The following is a 12,751-nucleotide window of genomic DNA, read 5'->3' on the forward strand; positions in this document are numbered from 1 at the left end:
TTAATTATATGAGTTGCTAGCAAGCTTCATCCTGCAGTCCTGGATCTGATTTAGTCAGTATTACTAAAAAAAAACTGTACAACTTTGAACAAGTCACTTCAGCAAGACTGCGTTTTGGCTCAACCCTAAAAGAGCCATTTGTGCCTGGTAGACTAACCTGGTATTTAAAAACAGTAACTACCTGATACATATGCATTGTAACTGGAAAATATTAAATGAACATTGTGTTTTCCAAAATGCATTTCTTTTCTTTGAGCAAGTGTATTCACTTGATTTAAAACTGCATTTATTTTTTTTCAACAGATGCCATTTTTAGTTTTTAATTTTGTCATGGTTTATATGCTTGCAAATTAAAATTGTTGCTAGACTGAAATTCTGAAATCTATGCAGTAGTTTTCTTACATTGAAGAGTTTTTCTCCTCTGCACGCTTTTTTAATCTGTCCAGAAAGGGTTCATTTCTTTAAGGGGATTCTGTCATATTTAGTAAGTGATACAGCTCACAATAAACAAATTCTGGCAATAGTACTTCTGAAAAAAAAGTATTGCTAATGTTGTAATTATTTTGTCACATCCTTATGTTTTAAATGTTCATGGGCTGCTTGAAGTTAATGTCTGTTTTTATACTGATGTCTAGCTATAAGTTATACATGTAGACTGGAGTACTTTGCATAAGGGGTGGCCAGAATAACTTGTATATGGGGTGGACAGAATAACTTATGTAGCCATCAACCCTAATTAATAGTTTTTGTAGTCTCGGCTCAGATTTCTCATTTTTTTCTCTTTACTTCTAATTTGGACTCTTACACCTTCTCTGCAGACCACTTCTTTGATGAGAATGAATCCCCAGTTGATCCGCACCATGACTCTAAACTCGCGGATTATAATGGGGATGATGGTAACATGGGTGAGTATGAGGCAGACAAGCAGGCGGAACTGGTTTACAATGAGGAAGATGATGGTGATGGTGGTGAAGAAGACGTCCAGGGTGAGCTTGGGCCTTGTCTCCATGACATTAGGTTATGTTGACCACCGAGTTACCATCTTATTTAATTTAGTGGCTGGCAGACATAATATGAATGCATAAATTATTGGCACTATTCACTGACAAATTTTAGTATATTTTATCCATTTTAATTTTATTACCTCATACAAGTAAAGGTGCATATCTTTTAGAACTGTTATCAGTGAAAATATGCATATTCATCAGAATTAAAATTGCAAATTGTGATTCATTTCAAAAATGCGGGAAGAATTGCTGACTGTATTGCTCAGTGTATTTATAGATATCTGAAGTACTTTGAAATGGTGCATTAAAAAGTGAGCAGCTTGTTTAATTTGATCGTGTGCATAATAATTAACTTTATTTGCTTAACAGCAATATAAAATGTTAGAATTAAATTCAGTGATTGTAAATTCCAGTTATAGTATGCATACTTTCCATAAATTTAAATAGTGTTTTTTATTCTTAAGTATACAGCTGAATTTGCTTTTACCTTTCCTTTTCTAAAATACTATGTACGTGTTTATTTGTGAAAGAATGACTGTGTGTATAGGCATGTGCATGGGCTGCACTGTTATAAAGGGACTAGAAATGAATTTGTGGTTTTGAAGAATTAGAATTTGGATTAGTCAGTGATTTTTGTATGTTGTAAAGAGGTAGCCAAGGTTCCCACCTGGTTACTTTGTATGTATGCCATTTGCTATGGATAGATGTCCTTGCTTATAAAATATTCTGTGGGCCATGGTTCATCTAGTTTGGAAAGAGGACCAGGTTAATTGTTAAAATGGTGTACAGTGGTGAGAAGTTATATTTAAGAAGGTTTTAAGAGAAATTCTCAAAATCTTTAATTATATTCTCCATTGTATACCACTTAAGCCGTTACATTTGTTTTCCAAACATGATCAAGCTAACTGTTACATATAGTATATGCAGAAATGTTCATTTGTAGTAAATATTGTACAAGCAAAGCAGCCATTTCAAGAATCACAAAACTAACAACACAATAATAATTAAAAATAGCTGAAGGTTGTAATCAGTATGGTGAGTCATGATAGGTTTTCAGCAAACATAGCCATTTTGTTGTATGTGGTTTTGTTGTTATCCATAAGGTTGGGGTTAAAGCCAGAGGATGTAATTTCATAAGGTCTGGCTGTCAGCATTTTATTTTTTAGTTCATTTAGTATTTTAAATGCAGCTTTCTTTCTGATAAGAATAACATTTTGCATCAAGACTACTTTTTGCAGTCCTTTGAGCGACTCTGACCATGGAAGGCAGCTGCAGTGAGAGTCTGAACACACATGCAATCTCTTGCTCAGTAGGAGTGTTTTTATTTGGGTACAATAAAGAAGTGGGTCTCCTAAATGCATTTGTAATCCTGCACAACCATACCTCAGAATGGTTAGCATTAAATCTCTGTTGCAGTAGCATGAACTGTTTGGGTGCCACCCCTAGTGATCAGCTAGCTTTTAAAGCTAAATGGTGCCTTCCACATGCTCTTTCAGGAGCACTAGAGGAGCACCATATAATTTTAAAGCTAAATGGTGCCTTCCACATGCTCTTTCAGGAGCACCATATAAAAGGACATTTAGAGCACCAAATTAACTAGAGCGTTCTTGCTGCAGAAATGCACTTCGGTGGGTCCCATGGAAGTGGTGGCCATCTGGCAGTCTTTCAAGGCTGGGCAGATAATCCCTCTGTTGGGGTGATACCTTCATCTAAATTTAATTTTCTGAGAAAAATTTAATCAGGAAAGAAGCAGCACACTGAATCAAAATTATCTGGACTGTAGGGTAAATGAAATGCACTGTATCCTTCAAAAGTTCAATCCTTTAATTCAACAATACTTGATTGCACGAGTGCTTTCATCTTAAAATTAAAAACTTCATCAGATATCTGCTGTTTATGGCAGATTTCAAGGTATTCACATCTTTATGTAGTTGAACAATTCTCTTATTGTAGACTGCTCTTCCAGCTGCCAAGAGTCTTTAGTAGCTGTTCAGTATCTTTTCCTCAGTCTGGGTTTTCATATCAACTTACAGAATTCTTTACTGATCCTTTCTCACAAAATTGTTTTCCTGGGAAGAGCCATTTTTCCTCCAGACATAGTAAAGATGTTCCAGCTGTTCTTCCTAAGTTTTTCCACTCAAAGCCGTTAACTGTAAGGGAATTTCTCAAGACTTTGTGGTACATGGCGCCTGTGTTCTCATGCTTCCCCTGACCAGACACCAGGAGAAAATAATGTTACCTTAAGATCAGTCTGGACACATCATCTTCATTCATTCTTTTCAGATCCCTGTTTTGATATTTGTAAGGAAGGAGGTTCTGTGGTGGGAAGACCAGGTCTGTAGTAATCCAGGTCTCCCATTCTGTCTTACATCTCCTCTCTCCTCTCCAATCTGTGACTACAGATGCATCAGACATTACATGGAAGCAGTTTCCAAAGGTGTGAAAGTACAAGGTCTGTGAAACCCTCATGACAGACAGATGCACATAAATGTTAGAGAGAGAAATGATGGCAGTGATAACTGTTTTGAAAATCTTAAATCATCTGTGGTCCCCAGGACCTCTGCAAGTTTACACAGAGCACACAACAGTGATGTGGTACATAATAAACTGGGGGTAACAGATGTTGCCCTTTTTACAGACTTGCTGTGATAGCCTGGGAAAGAGCAACTCTGCTGTTTTTGACTCTTCGGGTTTCATACATTTCGTCAGAACAAAGTTTTATCGCGGACAAACTTAGCAAGACCAGGACAGACCCTCACAAATGGAAACTTTAACTTAGGGTTTTCCAAGATTTGATCCAGCTGTGTGAAATACCTTAAATAGATCTTTTTGCCTCCTATCAGGACAGACATCTAAAGAAGTTCTTTACCAGGGTCCCTTACAAACAGGCCTGGAAGAGAGATGCCTTCTCCTTTCCCATGGATGGGAGTGTTTCTGTATGCTTTTCTACCTTTTCCACTCATATCAGGGATCTTCTAAAGATTCAGACGATCTCCCCAAAAAATATGATTGTAACTCCCTTTTGTCCCAGGCAGCGTCTCCTTTCTTTTCAGTCCAGACAAGGGCACTCTGGACAGGCTTCCCCACAAACTGGATTTACTCAAGATAGTGGCTGTTTGAAACACCCCAACATGGAAACCCTTTACCTAGCTGCCCGGATATTCTTTAGGCCCCCCTTTTTTCCTGAGAACTTACAACAGGTATTGAAGGAGGCAAAAAGTATGTTACTAGGAAATCATAAGTAAAACATTTTTTCTGGTAGGTACCAATCTATAAAACAGGATCATATTCAGGCCTAGCTGCCTCTGGTTCATGATTATTTGTGAGAGTTACTATCCTCTGGTCTTATTCCTTTATCAATGTTCATTTTCTGCCATTTCGTCTTGTCTGCAAGTAGTGCAGATTTTGAAATGAGTGTTTGTCTGGCCACCTAGAAAATAGTTGGCTCCTCCTTGGGAACCTTAACTGTGTGCTTGAAAGGCTTATTGTCTTTCCATTTGAACCAGCTCATCGGGCTGGCTTGAGGTTTCTAACATGGAAGACTGTTTTACTCATTGCTCTGACTTCTGCTTGGAGAACATCTGAGTTATAAGCACTTCTTTTGAGTCAACCCTATGTCATTTGTAAGTACATGATTTCTTTGAGAACGTACCTTTCTTTTATACCTGAAATGTTCATCTAATATGAAGGTAAGAGGGAAGGTCATAGCATACAGTTTCCAGATGGTTGTCTCATGCTATTACTTTTTGTTATACTCACCACAATAAGGCATTTCCAAACAGGGTTACTGTGCCATATGGCAAAGCACCACTTGGATATCCTGTATCCAATTATCTCACCGTAGAAATAGATGATGTTATGTGGTCCAATCTCGCCTACATTCTTACTCGGGTTCGGAGCCGAACATCGGCTCCGACTCGGCCAACTTATATTTTTCTAGCACAAAGTCTCTAATTGGCTGGGCTAACCTGGTATCCCATGTTGCACTGCTCTACAACCCCAGATCTCGTTTGCTGCTCGTGGAGCTAGGACGTGGTCTCGCTTGGCTGTGGCTAAGTAGATTTAAAACTTCTTTTTCTAGTGAAAAATTGTTCTCTTTCTTCACAAAAGCTATTTTAATAGCTATTTTGCTTATTATTAACATTGTTTTGTGGTGTGAGTGTTTGTGGTATCCCTCCGTTCCTACGGGCTAGGCCCGTTTAAGTTAGAGGACGTAGTCCTCTCTCCATTTTGTGGTTTGTCTGAGGTAAACGTTTGTCCTTTGCTACAGTGTGTGTCTTGTTGTCGGGTCAGAATCCTTTAACTTAGAGATTCTGTCTTTTTGGTTGTTACTGGTAGTTTCCCGCCTTATCCGTTGTGGCCTACAGTCCTGATGTCTAAAAAAATATGTTCAGGAAATGCTACATAACATACAGCAGGTTAACCATTCTTAAAAATGTGGCTATGATGCACTGATGTTTCCTTTTTTTAGATCCCATACATCTGTATAGTTAGGAGAGACATGCATGTTTGGTTGAACAGCACACCATTACATTCATGTCAAATCAAAGCTAGATGCACCACCCATGGAGGTCAATTTATTTGGTTCTCAACCCCCAGGTACTAAAAAGATGGAAGAGAATGATGGAATGTACAAAACAAAGAAAACACAGACAGAAGGTCCACAGGTTCAACTTCACCTCAAGGCAGGAATCATCCCTCCTCCTCCGGGTCCTCTCGGAGGCAGGAAAGGGCGGCAGAGAGGGGCAGGAATAGAAGCCAACCAAGCCTACAAATCACAGTGTGGCAGAAGGACCACCAGCAGCAAGGAGACAACCACCCACCACATAACAACAACACCCACCACAGTGACTTGAAGCAGTGGTGACAGCTAGAAGCACCATAATTCAGGAACAACTAGAAGCACCTCCCTTAAACAAATTTTCAAAGAATCCAACAAAGAAAAATGGATTTTGAAACTTGCAAACTATGGACCTGTCATCTTTTATTCCTCATCCTTCAACAATCAAAACCCATAAATGCTGACCCCACAGCTGCTTAAGGGAGCAGCTTCTCTTGGCTGGTAACTCTAAATCTCGCAGCAACCTGGCATACCTCCACGACCCCCAATTTGCAGTAAGATACCTCAGATTTCTTGGATCATCAGAGATGCATCTCTCAAGCATTAGCAGCATTGCCCTTTGCTACCACACCCCTCTGCAGCACCTTAGCCCATCACCTGGCATCAGTTGCTGCTCACAGCAGGATTGCAATTAAAATATTATCCCTGTTGGAGGACGACTGGACAACAAAAAGCCCTGAACAAAGCCAAGGACAAAAAGAGTACCAATAAAGAGTCATTTACCTGTTGCAAGATATAAAGCCCATAAGTCAATAGCTGGATATCAAAAAGTCAAACAAAGTTCAGAACAAGAGAAAGCAAACACTAAAACATTCTAAAACAATCAAAAACAAGCAGAAAAGAAAAGAAAGAATCTACTTCTTAAGAAAGGCTTTAACAGCTTCTGCATAACCATGCAACTCTAAGTACTAAGCACCTGCAAAACCTGCATCCTGGCATCCTGCATGCCAGACTGCATGACTGCATAGACTAAATGTAGACAAACTATCCTAAAGAATATTCCCAACCAACCCAAGCACAAGCACAGCCTCAATCACCACAGATCAGCCAGACCATGCCTGGGGGTGCATGGTGGCCCAGCACGTCAGCAAAGCACAGGACTTCCTTTCCAATCAAGCAAAACAATCAAAAACCCACAGATGCCTCAGACCTCACAGATTGGGGCACATGCTGGGTGCATGGCAGAGCAAGGGATCATACTCAGACCAGCTACACCATACACCCAACTTAAAGGAAATGCTGGCAGTAAAATACTGGCAGTCATTCAGCATTCAGTTCAAGAAGGTCAGTTGATGATAAGGGACAGACAACACCACAGGAGAGACAACACAACAAAACAAGGAGACACACACATTCTATATCCTCTATGTCAGGCGGGCACAACCCATATGCCGTGGCTCTGGGCTACAAATTACAAGCAAAGCAAGCAATTAAAGAAAATTCAAAGAAAACATTATTTGCAGACATATAGAACAGAACTACCAGCTAACTACACCTACATCCTCAATCCAATCATCATCAAAGACATCTTCAGACATCCTGGAAAAATGGGGGAAATCACATTATGACCAATCACCAATCACCACAATCAGAAATTCTGCACAATTCTGCACAGGGCCAACTTGCAACTTGCTTGGATTACTATGGAATCCTCCACGACAGTTTCTCAGAATAAATAAAAAACCAGGAAACCACCATTGCCAGCATGGGACTTGAACTTTGTGCTAGAAAAATTGGGCTTCCTCCATTCGAACAGCAGCAGCAGCAGAGATTACAATACTTATCCTGGAAAACTGCTTTCCTGCTGTATGCTCAAGGGAGAAGGGTCTCTGACTACAGGCATTAATGGCAGTGCAAACCCTTCCTGATCTTCCATCAAGATAGAGTGTCCATGAGAACAAATCCTACATTTTATGCCTAAGGTGGTATCAGAGTGTCTTTTAAATCAGGCTATCCACCTACCTACATTCTTCCCCAACCCACAAGAGGGGGGAGAAAAGACTCTTGCATACCTTGGATGTACATGGACAATTCACGCTACTACTCAATAGGAACCAAGTCAATAGAAAACTGACCAGCTTCTGGTAGCATATGCAAAAGGAAAGAAGGAAACAGAGCCAAAAAAAATGACAAGGAAATGAGGATAGATAATTGCATTAGATTTTTTACTAAGAAAACTCCAAAAAAAATCAGCAGAGGAACTCACCTCACTCCACATACAGCCACTACCACAGCTTTACCACAGCTTTCTTACGAGGGTTATTATGGGAGGCTGACCTCGTTGGCTGCTGCATTTGCCAGCGCTACATTACTTGTACCTTTTCTGATTACCTTTATACTCTAGATCACTGTTTTGCAAGGGGATCTAACTACCTACATATCCTCTACTCTTTTTATCCCTCCCTCTTTTCTCTACCCTAGTTTTACTGTAATTATTGGTCCCATGCAGTCATGAAGGACATAGTACGGTTTTGACATACCTACCTTTGCAGTGTGTCCAAATGTAGATGTCGCATCTATCGATCAATCCTGGATACCCACCCACCTTCCCTCTGAGGTTGCCATCCTTCAGCTAGCTTGGGGGCAGCTAGCAGGGGTATTTGTTTGTGTATGTGTTTGTTGTATATAATTTTATGTGTTTGCTCTTTTTATTTGGTTTGCTCTCTACTTATTGGAAACATTGTCATTTATCCAAATTTAGCCATCAAAGGGCACCTGGGCATGAAGGCACTATAACACTAAGAAGGCGGCCGACTGATGGCACGCTTTAAACCGAAGAACTGCTACTTTGATGACGTGGCACAGTGTCTCGGGCCGGCCGACCCGAACTTTGGAGAGGTATTTCTGTGCTTGTATACTGTGGTTTGGCCGTAATGTCGAAGGATCAAAAAGAACACAAACCCTCTGGGTTTAAGAAGTGTTCTAAATGTAGCTACAAGATGTCCATAACAGATGGACATGCTGTTTGTGTATACTGCTTGGGGACTATACATTTACAAGAGTCCTGTAGTTTTTGTCACGCTTTTAGCCCCAGGGTTCTACAGGAGAGAAAAAATAAACTTGTACTGAAAGGCCTTCTTAAGCCTTCCTTTGAGGAGTCCTTGGACTCTTCCTCTGGTTCACAATCTAAAACCAAGACTTCTAAAGCCAAGAAAAGATCTCCGGCTCCAACGGTTACATCGGAGCCACCGGAGAAGACTACCAAATTGGACTCTACCTCCTCGGCTCCCTTGTCCTCGGGGCAGCAGGAGGTAGCTGTGATTCTCAAATCTGCCTCAGCTCCTATCCTGTTAGAGCCCATTCGGAGCCGATCTCCTAGTGTCAGACCAGGATCTCCAGATAGGAGATCACAGTCACCTTCTCTCTCCTCCAAATCCTCCAGACTCTCTGATTTGGATGTGGATAGTGTGGTCCAGAGGCTCCTGCAGTCGCCGGTTTTGGCAAAGTAATTTTCGGCTCCGACCCAGTCGGCTCCGGAGCCAGTCCCGATGAGTGTGCCCATGTTTCCTCCTCCGAGCACCTCCTTGTCTTCGGAGCCAGAGTGTTCGGCTCCGGGTGATGTTTAGCCGGCTCCGATACCTCTTAAGGCCTTATTGGTGCTGACGTCGGCTCCTACCATGTCGGCTCCATCCTCTGGTTTCAGAACCTGGGTGTCCTCTGTCGGGCCCGAGGGGGATACTTCGCGACTTTTGTCGGTTCCGAGTCTCCTTCTCGGCGCTTCGGCTCGGGGAACCTCGGTTCCGATCTTGGCCTCGGAGGTGGGTCGATCCTCGGATTCGGGTGGACCCGCCTTCGAGGCCATGAGGAGCGCACTGGCCAGATCCTCAGTCACATCACCCAGATCGGTCATTCCATCCCCCTCCACGCCGGCGAGAGCCTCTGATGTCCTTCTATCGGTTGACGGCAGAGCCCCAAGGTCAGGGGATACCCCCATGAGCGGTCCCCAACTTTCTGAGGGTCCCTCAGAGTCGTTCCCTGAGGAGCCCCCAAGGAAGAAATTGTGCAAGAGGAAGCACATAGACACCCAGGATGAGTCCCTCACCTCTGATACCGACCTCGAGGAGTCAGAGGGGTCCCCCAAGTCATCCTCCGATGACGTCTCTTTCTCCGACATCCTGGAGATTTTGAGGCAATGAGGCGGCTGGTCCTCCAAAACCCCCTCTGAGGAGGAGTCGGTATTCCTCAAGGCCTTTGGGGCTCAACCCTCTGCCTCCTGGGTGTCTCCACCCTTCGATGAGCTCCTGGATTTGATCTGTCGAAGGGCGTGGGAGACTCCTGACTCAGTGGAACCGGTACCAAGATGTCCTAATAAATTTCTGTCAGCTCCCCCTGGGAAAGAGTTCCTGTCCAAAGGGGTTTCTGTGGATGCCATGGTGGTGGTGGCGGCCACTCAGCAGGAAGTAGCCGAGTCTTCTTCCTCCGTCCATCCTCCTAACAAGGAGTCCAGGAGTATGGATCTGTATGGGAAGCATACCCTCTCTTCAGTGACCTTCACACTTCGGTCTCTGAACTATCTATGTCACTTTTCTATGTCACTTTACTCGGCTCCAGAGAGATCTCCTTAAAGAGTTAGGAGATACTCTAATGGGTAACATACCTGAGGCATTAACACAGATCGTTAACGCCCAGTTGTCTACTCTTGGATCGATTGTCAACTTGTCCATGAGGCTTATATCTTATGCAGCCGAAGGGGCGAGCAGGGCAGCTAGCTCAGGTGTACCCCTTAGGAGGCAAGCCTGGATGTGCCTGTGTCATTTCGCGGAGGCCTTCAAGTCTTCCTTCACTGACGCCCCCTTTGATGGGTCCTCACTTTTTGGGACCAAAGTGAAAGACACCCTCACCAGATGCGAGCAAGAGGGAAAGACCCTGTCTGCCGTAGGGGTCCGTTTTTCCCTCCTATCTAGGCCTTACCCCAAGACTCAGAGGAGAGGAAAAATGTGGTTCAAAAAGTCACAGAAGTCTTTCCCTGCCGGTCAAGGTGAGTCCCCCTCCAGAGGCAGAGGAGGGGGTGGCTATTCTGGGAGACGCCGCCCTAGGGGCAGAGGAGGCCTTCGCAATTTGGGAGACCGTGATTCCTTTCGCGGGCCTTCCTATCATCGTCCCTGATTGCCCAACTGTGCTATTCCGGAGCCAGTCGGGGGCCGCATTTTGTTGTACCCGGACGCCTGGGCAAGTATCACTCAGGATCGATGGGTGCTTCGTATAGTTACCGGAGGTTATTCCATCCCATTATTGTCAAACCCTCCTCCACCCAAGAGAATCTCAGACGTTCCACCCAGTCAAAGGGATCACGCTACACTAGAAATTTCAAAGTTGCTGGAGAAAGGAGTCATGCAACCTGTCCCCTCAGACCAGATCTGATTAGGGACTTACTCAAGACTCTTTTTGGTGCCAAAAAAAACAGGGGACATGAGACCCATCTTGGATCTCAGCCGACTGAACCACCATGTTCTGAAGTCCAAGTTCCGAATGGTCACCCTTCAGTCTATTTTTCTGTTACTGGGAAAAGAAGTATATATGTGCTCCATCGATCTCAAGGATGCTTACTACCATATCAAAATGGACAGGGCATCCAGGAGTCACTTGCGCTTCCGGCTGGGAGCCAGTCATTTCCAGTTTTGTGCCCTGCCCTTTGGCCTCACCACAGCCCCCAGGGTGTTCACCAAGTGTTTGGCAGTGGTGACAGCTCACCTGAGACGTCAAGGATTCCAAGTGTTTCCATACCTGGACGACTGGCTCCTCACCGACCCACCAGGCATCTTTTCATTCAGGCCAGGGAAAAAAACATTGCCCTTTGTCATCAACTAGTGATTACCTTGAACTGGGGAAAGTCTGCTTTGCTGCCATCACAGCGTGTCACATTTATAGGCGCAGAGCTAGACACCGTTCACATGCAGGCGTTCCTGCCGCAAGAAAGGATAGAGGTGTTGCAGGGTCAGGTTCGCTCGTTGCTGCCCCTCAAGAAGGTTCAGGCCAGATGGGTCCTACAGCTCCTGGGATTCATGGCAGCCACCATTATGTTAGTGCCCCTGGCCAGGTTACACATGAGGCTTCTGCAGTGGCTTCTCTCGGCCCAATGGTCCTTTCAGAAATTTCCCCTGTCCCATCTGATCCTACTCAGCGATCGGTGCAAACAGGACCTCTGTTGGTGGATGAGTCTCACCAACTTGAACAAAGGGAATCCATTTATTCCTATGACTCCGGTTGCCTCGGTGACCATGGACGCCTCTCAGATAGGGTGGGGGGGAGGCATTATCTGGGCAGGACGGCTCTCAGATAGGGTGGGGGGGAGGCATTATCTGGGCAGGACGGTCCAACGTACCTGGCAGGTTCACGAGGTACATTTGCACATCAGTGTTCTAGAGATGAGAGCGGTGTTACTGGCGTTGCAAGCACTGCAGAGCTCTCTTCCCCTAGGAACGATTGCAGTTCACTCGGACAACATGTCTGTTGTGTGTTACCTGAACAAGCAAGAGGGAACCAGGTCTTACCCCCTTTGCAGAGAGGCTATGCGAGTGTGGCAGTGGGCAGTGTCTTCCCAATGGGTCCTAGTGGCAACGCACATTCCGGGGAAGGCCAGTGTGATAGACAGGCTGAGCATAGCTATTCTAATGCCTTAAGAGTGGTCCCTGAACCGCCGAGTTGCGGAGCAGGTTTTCAACAGGTTTGGTCAGCCTTGCTGCGACCTTTTTGCCAATCCCCACAATACCAAGTGCAGCAACTACTTCACTCTGATCCCCCCACAGGGGGAGTCATCCAGGGACACTGTAGTCCACGATTGGCCTCCTGGTCTGCTCTATGCTTTCCCTCCATTTCCTCTGCTGCCAAGAGTGATCCAGAAAGCCATTTTCTTGGGAAGCAAGATGATTCTTATTGCTCCACACTGGCCTCGCCAAGTTTGGTTCTCCTTTCTTCATCAGTATGCAGTGGACAGTCCTTGGACTCTGGATCCAGCGCCAGACCTACTGACACACATGTCGGGACAGTCCCATCCCTCCCTGAGGACCCTCAGGTTGACAGCCTGGCTACTCCACTTCCCTCTTTAGTCAGACTTCATCGTTTTTCACCTGAGGTAGTACACATTTTATCTTCTTCTCATAAATCTTCTACCAGGAAGATTTAC

General features: G+C 44.3%; 1 protein-coding gene across 2 annotated transcripts in view; it reads left to right on the forward strand.

Annotated features, from left to right (window-relative positions):
- GOLM2 (golgi membrane protein 2) overlaps nt 1-12,751 on the forward strand; it is a gene marked incomplete at its 5' end in the record, with an annotated part of 949,689 nt that overhangs the window by 711,133 nt on the left and 225,805 nt on the right. The window contains 1 exon segment of one of the 2 annotated variants that reach the window (XM_044078256.1): nt 819-986. Coding sequence (XP_043934191.1) covers nt 819-986 — 168 coding nt within the window. 2 annotated transcript variants of the gene reach the window in all.

Source organism: Protopterus annectens, chromosome 7.part0 (genome assembly GCF_019279795.1).
Source record: "Protopterus annectens isolate FY-2018-M chromosome 7.part0, PAN1.0, whole genome shotgun sequence".
In the NCBI taxonomy this organism is placed as follows: domain Eukaryota; kingdom Metazoa; phylum Chordata; order Ceratodontiformes; family Protopteridae; genus Protopterus; species Protopterus annectens.